Source organism: Impatiens glandulifera, chromosome 7 (assembly GCF_907164915.1).
Source record: "Impatiens glandulifera chromosome 7, dImpGla2.1, whole genome shotgun sequence".
Classification (NCBI taxonomy): domain Eukaryota; kingdom Viridiplantae; phylum Streptophyta; class Magnoliopsida; order Ericales; family Balsaminaceae; genus Impatiens; species Impatiens glandulifera.
The window spans coordinates 9,932,931-9,952,131 of record NC_061868.1 but is presented as its reverse complement, the minus strand read 5'-3'; the positions used below and the strand labels follow the sequence as shown (position 1 = coordinate 9,952,131).

General features: G+C 30.1%; 2 protein-coding genes and 1 non-coding gene across 3 annotated transcripts; 2 read left to right on the top strand and 1 right to left on the bottom strand.

Moving 5' to 3' along the window:
- The first annotated feature begins 2,327 nt into the window (after positions 1-2,327).
- LOC124945576 (sodium/calcium exchanger NCL-like) lies at positions 2,328-5,761 on the top strand. The gene is made up of 8 exons (XM_047486032.1): positions 2,328-2,805; positions 3,514-3,699; positions 3,780-3,961; positions 4,135-4,280; positions 4,357-4,633; positions 4,722-4,863; positions 4,939-5,132; positions 5,342-5,761. The coding sequence occupies exons 1-8, from the start codon at positions 2,445-2,447 to the stop codon at positions 5,588-5,590; spliced, it is 1,737 nt and encodes a 578-aa protein (XP_047341988.1). The 5' UTR covers positions 2,328-2,444; the 3' UTR covers positions 5,591-5,761.
- A 3,939-nt stretch (positions 5,762-9,700) lies between these two features.
- TRNAI-UAU lies at positions 9,701-9,774 on the top strand. Its single transcript has one exon. It is a non-coding gene; the product is annotated as a tRNA-Ile (tRNA).
- A 6,301-nt stretch (positions 9,775-16,075) lies between these two features.
- LOC124944884 (transcription factor TCP4-like) lies at positions 16,076-18,489 on the bottom strand. The gene is made up of 2 exons (XM_047485234.1): positions 16,557-18,489; positions 16,076-16,449 (listed from the first exon to the last, which is right to left on the bottom strand). The coding sequence occupies exon 1, from the start codon at positions 18,251-18,253 to the stop codon at positions 16,607-16,609; it is 1,647 nt and encodes a 548-aa protein (XP_047341190.1). The 5' UTR covers positions 18,254-18,489; the 3' UTR covers positions 16,076-16,449; positions 16,557-16,606.
- Between the last annotated feature and the right edge of the window lie 712 nt (positions 18,490-19,201).

Below are 19,201 nucleotides of genomic sequence, written 5' to 3'. Positions count from 1 at the left end.
AGTTCAGCTAGAAAAGGACTTAGTTCACTTCTCTATCAAAATAAAATTATAAATTATAATATAAAATTATTTATTTAATACTCAATTGTTATTTGAAATTAGAATTTGAGTTGGTTCTAACCCACGGAGCTAAATATTAGATTTAAATTTCATTATATGTGTTTTTAATTATCAAAATTTTAATTATTTGAGTCTTTTAAAAATGGACGTCAGTCTTACATTTTAATGTTACTTCATCACATATGTTGGACTTATTCTTTTAAATTAAATTATTTTTTAGAAAGTGTTTATGAGACAAAAAAAGAATATTGTGTGATAGAAAAGATTTGAAAAAATTCGAAAAGATAAATTTGATATATATTGTTAAAAAAAATTGAATCAACATAACTTTGTGTACGGCCTACCAATTGAAACATATTTGTTTTTAATTTAAATTATTTTTCTAACCGAATACATTTTAAATGGACTAAAAAAAGGTGTGACAGGTAAGAATGGTTGAAAAAAAAAAAAAAAAATTATTATTATTTTTATAAATATAATAAATTAATTAAAAAATAAAAATACAAAAAAATCTCATATTAACTAAAATTATGATGGTTCCAAATACTATTCTACAAATTGGAGCCTAGTTCATTAGAACAACTAAAGAATTTTAAATAAAAATTAAGTCATTTAGTTAATCTAAAAAACATTGTCTCTTTCGGAGCCAACTATATATGACATTTATTTATCACTCTAAAGTTGGCAGAAAATCACGTATTTGCATTATTTAATAATATTTGCATTAACTTAGCACAACTTTCATGACCGCATTAACTAACTTATTATAATTGTTGAATTATAATTCATAAGTCATAACTAACCATGTTGATAATTTTAAATTAATTTATTAAATGCTTAAAATTTGTGCACATTACTTTTTATATATAACCATATAAAAAGTTTTTCTAATAAATAAATTATTAACATTAATTTTACTTTTAAAATGAGAAAATTATCAATTATTATTTGATCCCGTTAAACTATTCAATAATGCACGTTCTTGATCTACGGCCATCTTTAGACTGAGCAACAATTATGTCAAATTTAGTTTGCCCGACAAGATAAAGTAAAAGTGCTGTTTGGATTGACCTTTAAATCATATATATCACCTAATTTGTATATATATTACAATATTCTGAATTATTTATCTAGAAAATATTATTTATACTAATTAATAAAATTCTATAAATTATTGTAATAATTATGATTAAAAGACAATTACCCCTTATATAAAAAACAATCTTATTTTTTAATAATTTACTATACAAAGTTATTTTAAAATAATCATTTTACTATTCTAATAAACTTAAATCAAACAAGGTCATAAGTTTATTAAGATATTAAAAAATGATTATAAAAAATTGATTAAGCTCATTCACATTTGATTGGCTAGCTAGTTAGCTAGGGCATGTTTGATTTGGTTTATTTGAAAAATTAAGATAGGGGAAAATTAATGATTGATATGATTTTGAGGAGATGAAATATTTTAATAAAAATTATTTAAAGAGTAATAATAATAATAATAATAAATAATTTAAAATATATTGTATTTTAATATTTTGGTTAATTGAGTAGTGTGATAAATGAGTGGAAAAGTGAAATAATGTTCGAATTAATATATATATATTTAAAAAAAATGCTCTTTTATATTAAAAACAAAGCAAACATGACATGAGAAACAAAATAAATAAATCACAAAACATTAAACAAGAAATAATACAAAATCTTATCCAATAAATTATCGGGTTGATAGACATTTGAGAAGGACGATTAATTCTCAGATCAAATCTTAAAACACATCCTAAAAATAACATTATGAATGATTACATCTAACAACTACGATCATTGAATGTTCAAAAAATTCTCTCAAATAAGATAATTCATCGGAAAACAATGACAATAATAATCCAAAGATAGACATGTCATATCCAACTTCCAACATTTATCAAAAAATTCGGACATCACCTCACTCACCTAGTAAACTTCTAATAATTAATGTTTATTTATCTATTTTTTTTAGTGGTTAATAGTTATCCAATTTTTTCATGAAGGGTAGAATATTTTTTATTTAATTTATAGAATGTAATATATTAATTATAATTATTATAGCATTTATTAGACAATTATGGTTTATAGTCTATCTTATTATAAGATAGAATCAAACAACCCTTTACTATGAAATGTGACTAACAAGGAATTATCCACTATTTTTCTTCAATTTGACAATTTGCCCCTTCCTTCCTTCATGGATCATAAATACAGAAGAAGATTGCACGCGGAATATACACTGAAAGAAAGAAAATAGATATATATATATAGAGAGAGAGGGAGGATTTATATATATATATATCTCAAAGACTCACAGTTTGGCAAAAACAAAGTGCAAGTTGACTGTAGAAATCATGGCTCGGAGAAGGTCGGTAACCGTCATCTCTGTGATCCTCTGTCTCCTAGCGATTACCGGCGTCACCTACGGTCGTTTCATTTCCGATAGTCTCTCCGGCAATAACGTACCGTCTTTCCCCCGTATGAAAGCATACCTATCGACGGAATCCTGCGAGCAAACCTACGGTTTCCTGCCTTGTACAACCACAATTCTCGGTAACATCTTCCTCATTCTCGTCTATGGTTTCCTTATGTTCCAAGCCGCTACTTACCTCTCCAGCGGAAGTGAGCTTCTCCTTGAGATCCTCGGTCCTGGTCTTATCGGCGGTCTCTTCCTCCCTGTACTTGGAGCTCTTCCTGATGCAATGCTCATTCTAGGTGAGCTCTTCCTCATGTTTTCTCTGATTTTGACTGTTTCAAGCTATTCTATGATTTCTATTGCGATTGAAATTTGGAGATATTCGTTAATTTATATATTAGATCTCTAGTTGAATTCTGTATTTTGGAAATGGATCCTCTTATGTTAGCTCTTGTGGAATCGATTACTTGATTAGGCTTACAATAATTGAATAATTTCAATTTTGGTTTTTAAAATGACCTGTAGCTAATGAAAGACCAGCTTCTGTACAAGATCTGGTTTTGAAATTAATCGTGTAAATATTAATCCCCCTTAACAGTAGCCATAGTTGATGCTCAAAAGGAAGGGATTTGGATTTGACTGACAGATGTTGACTTTTTTTTGTAAAAGTTATGAAAGCCTTTTGCAAGATATCTTCCTCCTTCACTGCTCATTTACCTTTCACATTTGAAAACTTGAACTGTATGAAATTGAAAATATGTTGCCATCAATCTGCTCTGAGTTTCTGGTTAACTCGGACAGACTTGGATCTTTGGACAATCTCTGCTCACGTATACTTGTGATGGGAGATTTGGAAAGAGTGCTAAATTGAAAGGATAAAGGATTCTTCCTTCACACATTCGCCTCAATAATCTTTTTCAGCATTTCAGATTTTGATTTTCCCTCATGGTTGTTGTTTGTGGTGGTTCAACCCTTATGATGTGTGTATTTGCTTCTTGTTTATGCAGTATCTGGACTTAGTGGAACAAAAGAAACTGCGCAAAGTCAAGTCTCGGTTGGAATGGGTTTGCTTGCTGGTTCCACTGTTATGCTTCTCACGATAATATGGGGAACTTGTGTTATTGTTGGCAAGTGTGACATTGAAGGTCATTTTGCAGTTGATGGTAAAAATACCAAAGGATTCAATTTGACTGGTGAGTGTATTGAACTTTGATAATGATTGATGTATTTTGATTGTGTTGTAGATTTCTAAATTGGGAAGATATTTGTGCAGGTTCTGGTGTTACTACAGACATATGGACATCCTATGCTGCAGTAATCATGATCGTGTCTGTCATTCCTTTCCTCGTTGTTCAATTGCCTCAGATTTTGAACTCGACTTCGGGAAGACATTTGGCTGTTTTAATTGGACTTGTGGTCTCTCTTGCTCTTCTCATTGGTTATTGCCTTTACCAGGTTTCTATTTTTCTATACCCTTGTAATGTCAAAATCTTATATGTTTTTGTATTTTGGTTGTTTAAATGATGTGATTGATGATTGGATAATGGGTTATTTGAGATTAAATTTTGAATGAAATGGAGAAAAATGTGAATATCGGAATAACCTCAACTCAATTTAATTGAATGCAGGTTTTCCAGCCGTGGATTCAGAAGAGACGATATGACTATATCAGGCACAAGCACATAATATCGGGAGTTCTAACGCATTTGAGGAGACGAGGACTTGGCAGACTGTTCACCGAGCAAGGACTTCCTAATGAACAAGTCACGAGAAAGTTAGTTTTTTTTTTCTTCTTTCTGATTCTTTGATGTTTCATACAGCTTTTAACATGTTGAATTGTCCTTTGACAGACTTTTTCAGGCAATAGATACAGATGGGGACAACAATCTTTCGCCTACTGAGTTGAAAGCATTTGTTTTGGGCATTCGATTCGATGAGCTGAATTTGGACGAGGGAGATGCTGTTGACAAAGTTCTGAAAGATTTCGATACTTCTCTCGACTCGCATGTAGATTACAATGAATTCGTTACAGGAATATCAAAATGGATGGGTGAGGCCATGGAATTTAAGCCTAAGACGCGTTTAGCTGGTCCTGATACAATAAGTCATTTAACTGAATTCCACGAGGTTTTGTTCCAACTAATTCCATTAAAGATATAATTCATCTTTCTTTTCATAATACCGTATTGATATAATTTTCTTTTCTTTTTTGTAGGATACGAAGCGACAGTATTTTCTACTAGGGGCGGGACAAGGCGATGCGGGAGAACAGAGTGGTGATGAAGGAGTTGAAGAGGGTGGTGTTGTGAAAGACGTGAAATGGACATCGATTAAAGCAGTTTTGTTGTTGTTATTAGGTACACTTTCTTTTTCTTTCTATTTTAAAGATGAAACGTGCTCTAACTAATGAGTTACACTACATTGGCTATTAGGTACACTTATTGCTGCTGCATTTGCTGATCCTTTGGTGGATGCGGTTGATAACTTTTCCGATGCCACTAGCATACCAACTTTCTTCATCTCGTTCATCGCGCTCCCTCTTGCTACCAACTCGAGCGAGGCTGTGTCAGCTATCATCTTTGCTAGCCGCAAAAAGCAAAGATCCGCCTCTTTAACATTTTCCGAGGTTGGTTGGTTGCTTCTTTTTCATTGTTTTCTTTACATATAAAATGCTTAGGGAGTTCTTGATCAAACTAAAAATAAATCTTAATTTAAAAAAAGATACATGTTCATTTGGCTTCCTCAATTTGATGTTGGGTTTTTCAAAAAGGAATTTGTTTGATGAAAATGAACTTAAAATTTCTAACATAATCTAAATAACTTTTTGTTTTGCAGTTATATGGTGCAGTTACGATGAACAACGTCCTTTGTTTATCGGTCTTCCTAGCTTTGGTCTATGTTCGGGGTTTGACATGGGACTTCTCATCGGAAGTTCTCGTAATCCTTCTTGTTTGTTTGGTGATGGGCGTGTTTGGAAGTTTACGCACCACATTCCCTCTTTGGACAGCCTTCTTGGCCTTCGCCCTCTATCCACTTTCATTGGCTCTAGTTTACGTTCTTGACTATGTCTTCGGGTGGTCATAGATATTATCTATTATACCGGTTTGACCTCTATTTATTTTGTTTTGGTATAAGTTTCAAGTCATCAATCGTGAGAATCCATGTTCGTGACGTTTATGTTTTTGTATTCAAATGAATGGTATTTGATGTATTTTTGAAAACAATATGAATTCAAAAATCAAATTAAAGTTTTTGCATTATCACAATACCAACCAAAATTCAACATGATCCATTTAAGGGTTTGGTTGAAAATTGTTGGTTGGGAACTTGAATGACAGATTTGAATGGGATATATAGTTGTGTATTGAAATGACCCACATAAAAAGTGGTAGTTTGTTTATCTCTACATTTGACCACTCAAAAAGGGCATCTATTAATCTTTCTATGTGGACACCATTTCCCCACTCTCATCATCTTACAAGATAAGTCCAAAAAGACAAGATCTCATGGAAACTATTTATTTATAATAAAGAAAAATAACTGAATTTTCTATCTTCTTATATAGATCAATTATAAATGTCACATTATTTATTATTATTATTTTTTTTTGTTTATTATTTGAATTTAGAAAGTTAGCCCACTTATCAATTATGACTCAATTTTCATTAAGAAGTTTTTACTATTTATAATAGTGTCAACATAAGATTGTATATTTGATTAATTTTCTTTAATATTAATGTATTTTTATTGATAAAAATGTTTCTTTAAAAACTGTCATGATGAGTACAGTTCAAAACATTTCTTTTTAATTTGAGTCAACGAGATAAAAATATTTTAGCTTACTTAACTTAACATATATTTATATTTTTTTTCAATTCCAAAAAAGTTATTTTTTCTAGATAGGCTCAATTATGAAGGGTTGAATTTTAAAAAATTGAATTAAACTAAAGGCTCATGGAAATAGATGGGTTGGATCTAGACAATGTTACATCTATGAATTTGTTGAGTAAGAATTTATTTAAATAAATTTTGATTTTTTTTATGTGGATTGGCGATAATTTTGAGTAGCTGAGTTATTTTTATAATATAATGATTTAAAAAATAATAATAAATAATAATAATAAAATAATTTATTTATTTTTTATAATAGAAGATATTTAATTATTTTTATTAATGAGTTAAGTGATGTGATTAATAAGAGATGATGAGGTAATGTTTAATTATTGGAATTAAAAAATTAGAGAAGAGAGGTTATATCAAATTTCTATATTTGAGAAGGACTTTACAATATTAACACTGATCCATCAGTTTTCCCAATTCTCAGAAATAATTGTAACAAATGATATTTTCTTGTTAAAATTTTATTTATATTGATTTATTTTGTTGTTTGAGTGTTAACCTAAAAAATATGGATTAATGAAAAAAAAAATTCTTTTTTAAAAAAATCTCTATTTTAGCTAGAAAACATACAATAATATTTAGGGAAGCTATCATTTGTATTTATTTATTAAATATTTCATTAATTACTTAATTGTGAATGCCACTCAAACCTTTATAGAATATTATAACATATATAGAATAAACAATACCAAAACATTCACATAATCAAATTAACTAGAAAAAAAATGGTTGATATAATTAATAAGACAAGTCTTTTTTTTTGCAATACCAATTAAAAAATTGTTTTATCTTCTTCTAGCCTAGCAGCAATAAGAGATAGATATTCTCGATCTATTTGGAGGTCTGAGGTTCGAGCCCGTCAGACAATAAGTTCTGCCCGTTCAATTAATTGGTTAAGTGTGTTTGCGGGTTATGTGTAAAGTCGGACCTGAGAATTTGGTGCTCAATGCAAATTTAAATTTTGGGGCCCTTAAAATAATAATAAAAAATTAATAATATAAAATAATATATAAATAGTTAATATATTATAATACTAAAATAAGAGATTGAAAAGGAGATAAAATATATATATATATTGTATAATATACACTTAATATTAAAGGAGAAAAAAAGAAAAAATAATATTAATAATACAATACTATTAAATATTAAAAAATGGGGGCCCTATAAAGGTGGGGGGCTTATGCAACTACATAGGTTGCCTTACCCTAGGACCGACCTTGAGTATGTGTGCTTAACCCGTGGGAATTAGTCGCAGTCCGAAAGAGAAGTGAAACTCAATGTTCTCAAAAAAAATAAAAAAAATAGACTATTTTTATTGAAAATTACATTAAGCTTAATTTCATTTAGAGATGACAACGGGTAACTTACCCGCCGGGTAGTGAAGTACATATTCCTGACTCCGACTTTCATTATACTACCCGACCCCGATCCCAAACCCAATGGGTATCTATACTTCTATCCTCATCTCCGATTCACCGGGTACCCAATCCCCGACAGGTACTCCTCCATTACCCGATTAAAAACTTACAAGATTATAAAGATCGAAGAAAAAAAACATAACTTTAATAATTTTAAAATTAGTAATATAGAAATGTTAAAAATATAAATAAAATCATTACTTACTTGCATACTTATTTTTATTTTTGTAGATATTGAGAAAAATAAACTAGAGTAGAGAAAAAATATAATATAATTGGAAAAAAAATTAGAGAATAAAGATGAAGAATGATGAGTGATAAGCAATATAATGTTAATAAAATAAAAGTTGAAGTGAAAATTTATGTAGAGAAATATATTTTTTGGGAATATAATATATATATATATATATATAATAATGCTTAATTTTCAAAGTGTTCGGATTTTCGAGTCAAGAGTTGTGGATAATTTGGATATATATGTGAGAATAAATGGATATTTAAGTCGGATTGTGGGTTGATCCGCTCATAAACTTTAAACGGTTAAAAATAAAATTAAAAATGCTATATGAATGTTTCGAACTCGCAACCTAACAAAACAAGTCCAACTCTTTAACGAACTAGACTAATATGACTTTATATTTTAAATTCAACACTAAATTTGATGAACGCGGGATGTTTTAACAACATAAGTTCAACTTTTTAACTAACTAATATATATATATATATATAATGATGCTTAATTTTCAAAGTATTTGAATTGTCGGGTTGAAAATTGTGATTAATTTGGATATATATGTGAGAGTAAATGAGTACTTGGTCGGATTATGGGTTAACCCGCTCATAAACTTAAAACGGTTAAAAATAAAATTAAAAATGTTATATATATATATATATATAAATATATATATATATATATGTTTCGAACTCGCAACCTAACAAAAACAATTATAACATTTTAACCAACTAGGCTAATAAGAATTTATATTTTATATTAATACTAAATTTAATTTATATTTTATATTAACACCAAATTTAATGAACGCGGGATGTTATATATATATGTTTTTATATATAATGATGTTTAATTTTTAAGGTGTCCGGATTGCTAAGTATATGTTCTACATTTTAATTGACTAATATATATATATATAATAATAATAATGCTTAATTTTCCAAATATCTCGATTGTCTAGTCAAGAGTTGTGGTTAATTTGAATATATGTGAGAGTAAATTAAAAATTCTATCACATTTTCACCGTAATTTTTTTTCCGGTTTTTATATCATTACTCGTGCAAATGCACGAGCTAGATTCTAGTTTATTTAAAGTTGGTGTACAGTATAATTATGATGATGATGTTTAGAATGGAGTGTGGATAAGACCAAATTTAATTATGTATATTTAATGATATTTGTAATGATGACGAATTTGAAAAATCACACATTAAACAAAAAAAATAATATAGTCGGGTATCAGATTTGGGTTTTACACACTCCCTATCCCCGACCCCATACTCGTTCTTCCCCTTCCCATGTCTGACCTCGACCCCGAAGTCGATTTAAAATACCCAAACCTGGTCATCGGGTACACATGAGTACCCACAGATATCGAGCATACGGTACCCATTGTCATCTATAATTCTATTTTATTATCAATAGTTATTTAAGGTACATTAATGAGTCGTGGATAAGTAAGAAACAATTTAATAAAAGAATTTTTGTATTAAATATATAGATAGAGATATCCATCAATTGATATGTTTGTGTTTATTAATAGAATATAGATGGATAGGGATTTGAGGGTTGATGAACATAACATAAATATTGAATGTAAAACAATGACCAAATTACTATATTAATTTAAATTAATATAAATGCCCCGTAGCTCAGTTGGTTAGAGCGTTGGTCTTATGAGCCGAAGGTCGCGGGTTCGAACCCCGCCGGGACAACTTTTTATGAGTCGAAAGTCGCGGATTCGAACCCTGCCGAATCCACTATAAATATATTATTCAAGCATGATAATTTTTTATGAGTCAAAAGTCGCATATTCGAATCCTGCCGAATCAATTATATATATATTTTTTTGAACTTCGATTGGATCCATTTTGTTTTTAATATATATTTATAATAGAATGAAAATATTATGGACTATACATTTGTTTTTCATTGATTTTTTATATAGTAAGAATGGAACATGTACAACTTTGTCATAAGTTTGATTTATTTTTTCAAAAAAAGATAAATATTTTTGGCAAAGAAAAGTTGAAAGCACTATGGATTATACATTTTTTTTCCAACTTGGATTGGATCCCATTTTTTATATATATTAAGAATAGAACACAAGTCATAAATTTGATTTATTTTTTCAAAAAAGAAAAATATCTTTGGCAAAGAGAAGATGAAAACATGGATTCCTTTCATAGACACAAATGGATTATATATTTGTTTTTCAACTTAAATTATTTACATATTGAGAATCAAAGAACGTCTTTGTTAGTCAAAAGTTAGATTTATTTTTTTAACTTGTAAATTTCGTTGGCAAATTAAAGATGTATAATCCATAAAGCAATATGAATTATACATTTGTTTTCCAACTTCGATTGAATACCACTTTTTTACATATCAAGAATCCAACACGAACAACTTTTCATAAATTTGATTTATTTTTTCAAAAGATAAAAATATCTTTGGAAAAGAAAAGATGAAAGCATGATTCCTTTCATAGACCCAAATAACTCTTATAGAAGATTCCTTTGAGAGATCTTGACATTTCGATCATTGAAGGATCTTCATTGAAATAATGTAATATACCAAGAGATTGGATTCCATTGTCTAATAAAGCTCTCTTTTAAAAATTCCAAACCGAAAGGTATTTTTTTATGTCTACAATTTTTTTAATTAATTAGAGTAGCCCAAATGAGGCTACTCATTTGGTCTCCTTGGAGTGAGTTGTGAGTCAAGAAGATATTCTTTTGTCATGTCACATTTGTTTTTCATTGATGACACGTTTTGCATGGTTCAGACTACCTATATGAATTTTAAACACCTTCGAAATATTTTATGTTTATTTTGTGCATGTTACGGTCTTCGAGATAATCTTAATAAGTCGGACATTTTTTTTCAAATTCCTTTTCGAATATAAGAATGATGAGGTTGACAAATGTGTTGAGGTTCAGAATTAGTGATCTTCCGTCAGCATATCTTGGTATGTCATTAGGTGATAAATTACGATCCAAGGTCTCTTGGGACCCAATTATCACTTAAATAAAATGTAAACTGTCTAGATGAAAAGGTAAAATAATATCGAAATGGATCGACTAATCATCATTAAGAGTGCGTTGTCATATATGCCCACATATATGATGTCGTTATTCATTCTACTCAAAAGTGTGGCAGTGAAAATAGAGAGAATAATGTGTAAGTTTTTATGGGGATCTTTAAACTCATCGTTTTGTCATTTACTTAGTTGTTATAAAGTTAAAGGTTTTAAGGATCAATGAGGTCTAGATATTCAAGATATTATTTCTTTTAATAAGGCTCTTCTATTAAAATGATGTAGTAGATTTGCAATAGAGCCGATTAGTCTTTGGGCATCGATAATCATATATAAGTATGGTAATGATTAGTTTGGCTGGTTCACCAAAATATCTAATTATCCAACGGGGTATAGCATTTAGAGGGAATTCTTTTTAGGAATTAAAGGAAAACTAGTATGGCACTCCACAGCATGGTCCCCCGCTTAAACTCAAAACACTTTTAGATGTAATTAAACCCGTGACCTTTTTGGTCTCTTAAGTCGACTCTTACCACTAGGCTACCTTAGTGGAGTTTTGAAGGAGAATTTATTCTATGTGGAAAAGTTTTCGTGAGTAGTCTAGATTCATTGTGAGGGATAGTTTTTCGATTAGATTTTGGGACGACATTTGGTGTAGTGTCAAAAGTCTAGTTACGTCGTATTTTGAGCTTGCTTCCTTGACTATATGTAGAAATGTCACAGTTAAGGACATGTTTGATCATCGGTCTAGTGATTTCGCTAACCGAATTAAATATAAAAGGAGATTAAACATTATGGAGACTTCGTCACATAATAGAGTTTTACTTTTTATAGGACGCAAGCAAGTGTCTTGTGTCCACGTCTGAACAAGACTTAATGCGTTTGCAATATATGGATAGTTTCTATGTGGGGCATTACTACATGTTGTTCGCTAAGATGATTCAATATAATTTGTGTTCGGAAAAACTTTAGGAGTCAAAGATTTCATCCAAGATCTCGTTCTTTGGATGAAATATTATTAATGATGGAATTATAATGGAAGATATGTGAATGAAAAAAAAATGTATTCTGGCTAGGCATTTTCATATGTGTCTTGAAGAGGCTGAATTGACAATTCATTTATTTTTGTATTGTTGAGGGATGACTAGTAATTGAAGTCTTTTGTGGGTATTATTAGGATTCATTGGGTGATGCCCGAGTCTTTGGGTAGTTACTAGAAGTTTGAATTGATGCGGCTGATATGGAAGACCTGCATATTTTGGTAACCATTCCAATTATTTTTTGGTGGATTATCTAGTTGGAGAGAAGTCGTTGAAATTTTAATGATCATAGTCGTCTGATTCGTCTGATTCATAATACTATTATTTTTTAGTACCATTTTTACGAGCTTGATAATTTATTGAGTACTGTTTTTTATTTTTTATTTTTTATTTTAATGTCATGTTTTGTCGTTTTACTTAAACGATTTTTTTCATTTTTAATATAAATGAATATTTTTCAAAACAATATAGAGTAGCTCAAATGACAGAGAATTATGCCTAAAAATCAAATATCACGAGTTTAATTTTCACTGAAATTTATTAATTTTCACTTAAATTTATTAAGTTGAAGTGATAGTCATTATTTTGATGTAATAGAAGTGAGCCCTTATTACATGATTTCCCATGTTCCGCTTGTTTCCCTCATTGGAGGGACAAAATGGTAAAAATAATAGTTAAATATGACCATTTTATCCCCTGTGATGGGTAATAAGGAGAATCCCTTAAGAGGAGATCCCTTTTGTTGGCGTAATATAATGGAGCATACTAGTTTGCTAAGTTTATAAAAAAAATATTTTTTTTAAAGAAATTTCATTAAATTATATTGAAGTCTAACTTTGGGATTTTCTGAAATTCTTTTATTGAATGTTCAATAATTTTTTTTTTACTTTAGAGAGTAAAAAGTATATCTTGTAAAGGAGACAATTGTCTTTTCATTTTTAGCACAATTTAAATGTCTATATATACAAGATGGTTCCTAACTAATCATTGAGATATCATGATTTGTCATGGTTTTGGATATCTTCTAGTTGAAATGACAAATCTTTTAATATTTTTCTCCAAATTTCTCATAATCAATTACTCATTTATCCATGTGCTTATTTGGAATCTAATGTCATTTGGGTAATTTAGAGTGGCATTGATTGAGCAAAAGAAATTTGAAAATGACTCATGTTCACATATGGGACCATTTATAAATATATTTTTAAAACTAAATATAAAAACAAAAAATATTAACATATTTATGAATGCGTGTCTTTCACAATATTATCTAAGATTTGGTTTGATTTAAATTATTTAGGATTTTTTTTTTATTAAAACTCATATATTTTATTAAATATAATTTGTAAGAGGTAAATGATATTTAATCAATTTCATATAATAAAGTGCATATTTTATTATTATCATATAGTGGAGACCATTTAATAAACTAAAAAATGAGTATAAACCATTTATAAAATTAAAATATTTATTTTACATAGGTGTTTCTAGTATGGACCATTTATAAAAAGTAAATATTTATTTTACTTTTTATACTATCAAGTCTAAAGTATCACTCTCAATTGAAGACAAAAAATTCATTTAAATATATTACTATTTTATTTTAATATTTATTAACTAATTAATTTAAATATTATTACACATATTTAATTTTTATGATAAAAGTTTTTTATTTAAAAAAAAAATATTAATAACAATTACATTATTATTTTAAAAAATAGTATAATATAAATTAAATTAAAAAATTATATTATATTTTGACATGTTTTAAATAATTTATAAATACTTATTATTTTACTTCATAATATTATTATATAACAAAAAGATTTATATTATTTTTAAAATATATATTATTAAATTAAGTATTAAACAAAATTTTGAAATGAAAAATATTTTTAAAAATTAAAATTTTGAAAAAAATAACATTACAAATATATAAAATATATTTAACTTTTAAAATTAGGGATGAACATATTTTAGACTTATTTGATACTATAGAACAAAATTAAATATGATATATTTAAAAAAAATATATATAAGAAAAATTGGAATAAACAAATACTAATTAACTTTATTTTAATCATACAATCACTCAAACATGTATGAACTAAAATATTAAAATATTTTTATTTTTATAAAATTTTAATTTGACATAAAAAATACATTCTAATTCAACCAATTAAAATCCTAAATAATCTAATTATATATTAAAAAAAATAACCTACATCACTCTGAGGATTAATTTGCTTGAGTTAATTTGTTAATTGTTTTAAGAACATGTTTACATTTAATTTTTTTTTATCTTATTTAAAGTTTTATTATGCAAAACTTACACAAACCATTCAACTTATTTGCTAGAACACAACTAAGATAAGGAAGTATTGACATTTTATTGAATAAATCAAAGTCTTATATATTTTACTAAATAAAATAAAATTAAACAAACCACAAAAAAATCATTATTATATATCACAAATCTTCAACATGGCTAGTGATTTAATTCAAATAATCTCTTAATCATATTATCATTCTTTAATTCAAAATCTACCAAAATACTATAATCCCCCATTTTTTTTTCTCAAATACCCTACATCAAACAAGTTCTAGGGGGGGATCATTTGATGTTAGTTTTTATTCTTTCCAAAAATATGTGCATCACATATTATTTATTTTAACTATACAATCACTAACTTCTTCATCTAAAATATAAAATTGTGTTTTTATAAACTTTACTTTTATAAAATTTTAAAAAATACATTATATTAATTCAATCAACTATATATAAACCTAAAAGAATACATTTTCATCAAACTAATTATCTTTAACTCAATAAAAAATTCAAATAACCATCATCAAACAAAACAAGCTTGGTAGGATGCAATTTAAATCCTTCCTTATTAATGATATATATATATCCTATCTTTGTTTTATTCTCTGTTTAGATTTGGTTCAAGTGAACAGAATAACCCTAATAATGGTTTTCCTTTTGAGCTCTACAAGAGAAAGAGAAAGAGAAAGAAGGCACCATAAAGAAGAAGCAACCACCGTTTATCAGTTGTCCCTTTCAACAATAGTAACCAAGTTTTATGGGTATCTCACAAAGAAAAGAAAAAAAAAAAAAAAAAAAAAACCTTTCCAGCTAGACTTTGTCTCTATAGATTATCATTAATAATCACTATTAATTGTTTTTTGAGGGGACCATCAATTGTATTGATATTGATGGAGAAGAAGAAGATACCCATTATTACTACTATGCCAACCTGACCTTAATACCATATCAATTTTCTGGTTCTAATTCAACCAATTTAAACCTGAATTCCCAAATTGAATGTGAAAAAAACCCTTCAATTTCGGAAACCTAAGGCTAGTTTGATTCAGTTTATTTGTTGTACCTTATTCACTCCATTTGGATGAAAACTGATCATTGTTTTATCCAAAACTCATATATCACATCTAATTTCTTTTCAAACATTCTATTTATTAACTAAATAACCTACTTTTTTTTTATCAAATAATTAAAAAATAAAAATAAACCCAATAAAAATCAGCCAAGTAATAACATAAATATGGGTACAAGTTAATGAATTAAATTTTTTCTATATATATGGAAAATTACCTTAATTATTTTAGAAAATTACTGAGTTAGAAAATGACCTTTCATCTGATGCTCCAAAAAAACCCAGCAGGAAGTAAAAAGATGAGTTATTTCTTTAAATACTTTTTGTGGGCTTTGAAGTTTTTTTTAAAGCATAAACCACTTTTTTATTTTATTTTTTCCATTAAAATACAATAATTCCCCAAAAAAGATAAACAGAATATAATAAAAAAAAAATTTCATCAGACATATATATATCATGAATTGACCATTTCTAAAAAAAAATATCATTCCTCCCCATGTTGAGGCATGAAAGCAACCATCATCACAACCAAAAAGAATTAACAGTAACATTAATATTATTATAATAGAAAGCAAATAGTTTGATAGATTTTTCATGGTCCAATCATGGTAGAAATGAAATCCGAGGAAGAAGAAGAACAAACATCAAAACATCAAATCAAGAAAGGAGTTTAAACGGAAACAACACACGTTAATTAAACAAAACAAAAAAAAAAGGCTAATAAATTAGGATTACTACAAATTGGAATTGAAAAACCTGGGTTCTTCTTCTTCCTATGGATGATGATTGGTTGGTAGGTTTGTTGGTTGCCATTGAAATTGAACTGACTTGAAGTGGAAGCTCTCTCTGTTTCTTTCTTTCTTTCATTCTCTATGATAGATAAAAAGATTACTACTTTTTGTCTGGTTGGTCCTGTTTAGAACAGAAATTGGATAGAACAGTGAATTTGATTATGACTGATAAGTGATAAATCAAATGAATTAAAGAAAATGGTGGGTTTTTCTTTTTTTCTTTTTTACCTTTGTGGAGTTGAGAGAAAGAGAGAGAGAGTTTCACTGTCGAAGATCAATTAATGGCGAGAATCGGAGGAAGCAGAAGACGGTTTATCGGAGATGCCGTCGTGTTCCTCTTCGTCACCCTGAATACGTGCTGGAATACGAAACCCTGTAAATCCTGACCCGCCTGAGGAATATAAATTAGATGAGAATGAAGATGGATGAATAGGAATTGATTGATGAAGATGATGATGATGGTGATGGTGGTCGGAATTGGCGGCGGCGGCGGAAAAAGAAGACGGGTCTATCCAAGCACGAACAGACTGGGTGTTACTGGACTGAAGGGGTCCCCTCTGAGAAAGAAATTGGTTCTGACCGAACAACGGTTGCAACATCGGCGGTGCTTGAGGAGGTGGGTTGAAAACGAACCCTGCACTGCCGCCGGTTGGATAACCGGCGGTGTTCCAAGCTATTAGCCTCTGGAAACGGCCAATTTCCGCCGAGTGATGTTGCTCTGACCATGGGGTTGATGATGGGTCGAAACCCAGTTGGGTTCCTGTGAACAGGTTTTGGTCGGCGTGCTGCGATGAAGGCGGTTGTTGTTGTTGTTGTTGTTGTTGGTGATGATGGTGGAGGAGGATTGGATCTTGAAAAGATTGAAGAGATAGTCTCAGATCTTGACTCTGATTACTATTTCTCGATAGTAAATCCGGTTGGGAGAAATTATGAAAGGATACCGTATTAGATGAATGAGGCTCCGTTGAAGCACCAGTCGGGAAGAAAGACTTGATTGTGTCCGCTATTGAATCGGAATCCATTGACGGCGGTAAGAAGCTTGAATTCGTATTATGACCTCCACCCATCTGCAATTGCTGCTGAAACGCTCTTTCTCCACCGCCACCGCCACCTCCACCGCCGCCGCCGTCTTGGCCGACGAGGTCTTCCGGAATCGGTTCTTGTTCATCACTCTGTTTCCGGCGGTCGAAATTCGAGTTTCCGGCGGTGGTAGGATGCCAAGCAGGAAGCTCGGCCAGTTGATCGATTGAGGCTTTGGCTTTCTTGATAAGCCAATCGACGGCTTTACTCGGGCGGTCATAACCAAGTCGGTCCTGGACATCGTAAAACTGAATAGCAGTGTGAGCAGATAAACGAACGCGGCGGTCTCTCGGTCCTTTAGCGGTACAGACTTTACTATGTCGATCTTTCCGACCGATTGAACGGACAATGTGACCGCCTTGAACCTCGACGATCTCGCCGGCGGAATGTCTCAAACCCAATCTAGACGGATTGGATTGGGTGGTATTATGGGTATTATCTCCTCCTCCCATCTTTTCACACAATCTCGCATGTTCGTTGTTTTGCTCGTGGGAGGAGGAAGAAGGGTAATAAGAGCGTTTCTTAACAACAACAGGTTGAGCCGCCGTGGTCGGCGGAAGTGACGGCGGCGGAGATGGGTTTTCTAGACCGGTATAAAGAAGGGTTTGTTGTTCATGTATTTGTTGAAAGTAAGGATGAAGGGAATGACCATGGAAGATATTATTATGGTTCTGGTTTTTCCGGTGGTGGTCGTCTTCGTCTTCTTCCTCCTCCTCCGATGGCAATTTGTGATTCCTTTGAGGATCCAGACTCAGAGCCTTTCCCCCCCGCCTTTGATTTTCCAGCTTTTTTGATCTTTTGTTATTGACAGATGAAGTCTGAAATCTGATTCTTTCTACTGCCATTCATCTTCTTCAACCTTCCAAATTCCATTTCCCACCCAACTCGAATAAACCCTAAAAGCCTAACCCATCTTTCTGTAAATAGCCCACCCAAGATTAATGAATGACTCAATCAAGAACAAGAAAGAGTGATAATTGAAACAAGGGTTGCAGAGGAAGAGAAGAAAGAAAGAAAGGGTTTTTGGGGGTTGGGGTCTCTGAAAGTAGAAGAGGGGCAGGGGAGAAAGAGAGAGAGAGAGAGTGACAGAAAGAGAAAGAAAAAGAGAGAGAAAGAAAGAGATTAATTTTTTTATTTTTATTTTTAAATTATTAAAAAAAAATGAATTTAAAATATTGTCTGTCATCCACAGTAGCTGTCTGTGTAGTCTGTACTGTACTACTACTACTGCTGTGTCTACTTAACACATACCAAACCAAAATGCTTTTTTTACTTAACTAGACATTTTAGGACTTCTTTGAAACTATTATTATCTACACCCTTTAAACAAACAACCTAAAATCAGTTATTTGGGTATGTTGGGGAATTTTTAAAATCTTGATTTAGTCTTTAGATTGGTAGAGTATTTAAGTTCTAAATTATAATTAATGACTTTTTATTATTATTTTATTATCTACCCTTTTTTGGGTATCTTACAATGAAATGAGATATGTTAGGTTTAAGATCTATAGGCTTTACTTGTTTGGCTAAAATCTTCCATTCATTGTGTTTGATTGTTGCCATTAGAGTTGATGTCTCATTCTCCGCTGTAGGTTCGGATTGGAGATGTCGGAATCTGGGAGACGTGAATCGGGCTTTCAAGTCATTGAAATTTGACAAGAAAAAGCTTTTTTTTTTAAATGAAGCTTGATGGACTCATTTGATTTTCATGATCATGGTTGAAGTGGTATAATTGATTGTTTGACATTATGAACTTGTTTATGATCTTAGTTTAAGAGTTTTTTTAGAACGTT